The sequence below is a fragment of the Caenorhabditis briggsae genome, assembly GCF_000004555.2.
Source record: "Caenorhabditis briggsae complete genome, chrII, whole genome shotgun sequence".
NCBI lineage: Eukaryota > Metazoa > Nematoda > Chromadorea > Rhabditida > Rhabditidae > Caenorhabditis > Caenorhabditis briggsae.
The window spans coordinates 14,685,612-14,686,349 of record NC_013486.2 but is presented as its reverse complement, the minus strand read 5'-3'; the positions used below and the strand labels follow the sequence as shown (position 1 = coordinate 14,686,349).

Below are 738 nucleotides of genomic sequence, written 5' to 3'. Positions count from 1 at the left end.
ACCGCGACGTTTTAGAACCGCGACATTTTAGAACCGCGACGCTTTAGAACCGCGACATTTCAGAACCGCGACGTTTTAGAACCGCGACGTTTTAGAACCGCGACATTTTAAATCAAAACAAAAGAAGACATTCAGTTCGTTGTTCAAGAGATTATTGATGAAATAAACCCCAAAATTCTCAATTTATGACTTAAAATGTATTTTTTTAATCATAAAATCAATTTTATTCAAAAATTAGAATTTGAGAATTCTCCAAAAAAAAAAAAAGAATTAAATATGCTTCTGAATTTCATCATAAATCGCCAACACCAATGCTCCACCAGTCCCACGGAAGACATTCGAAAGTGCTCCTTTATATAGTGCCATCGGTCCCTCATCCTTAAAAATTTTCCTCAAACAATCCATTGTATTCTTATACAAAACGTCTTTTCGATTCGATTGCATCATCATCCTCCGTCTTACCGTATCCCAAGGATACGATAGGATTCCTGAGGATACTGTAACTATCTGAGCAATCGCCCATGATTTGAAGAAGTTTAATTGTTGACCGTCGGGAGTGAATAGGGTTTTTGTGGTGTCAAACATTCCAAAATAGGCAGCACGGTAGATTATAATACCTGGAAATTTGGGATTTTCGAAATTTTGAAATTTTAGAAAAAATTTGAATTTTTCGAATTTTTGATTTTTTGGAGTTTTTAGGATTCTAAGGATGTTGAAATTTTTTGGACTTTTCGAATT

The 738-nt window shown here is 34.7% G+C and overlaps 1 protein-coding gene across 1 annotated transcript in view; it reads right to left on the bottom strand.

The window, feature by feature from the left end:
* Positions 1-270: 270 nt before the first annotated feature.
* CBG20451 overlaps positions 271-738 on the bottom strand; it is a gene marked incomplete at both ends in the record, with an annotated part of 11,509 nt that continues 11,041 nt past the window's right edge. The window contains one exon of the mRNA XM_002632018.1: positions 271-617. Coding sequence (XP_002632064.1) covers positions 271-617 — 347 coding nt within the window. The remainder of the gene's footprint in view (positions 618-738) is intronic.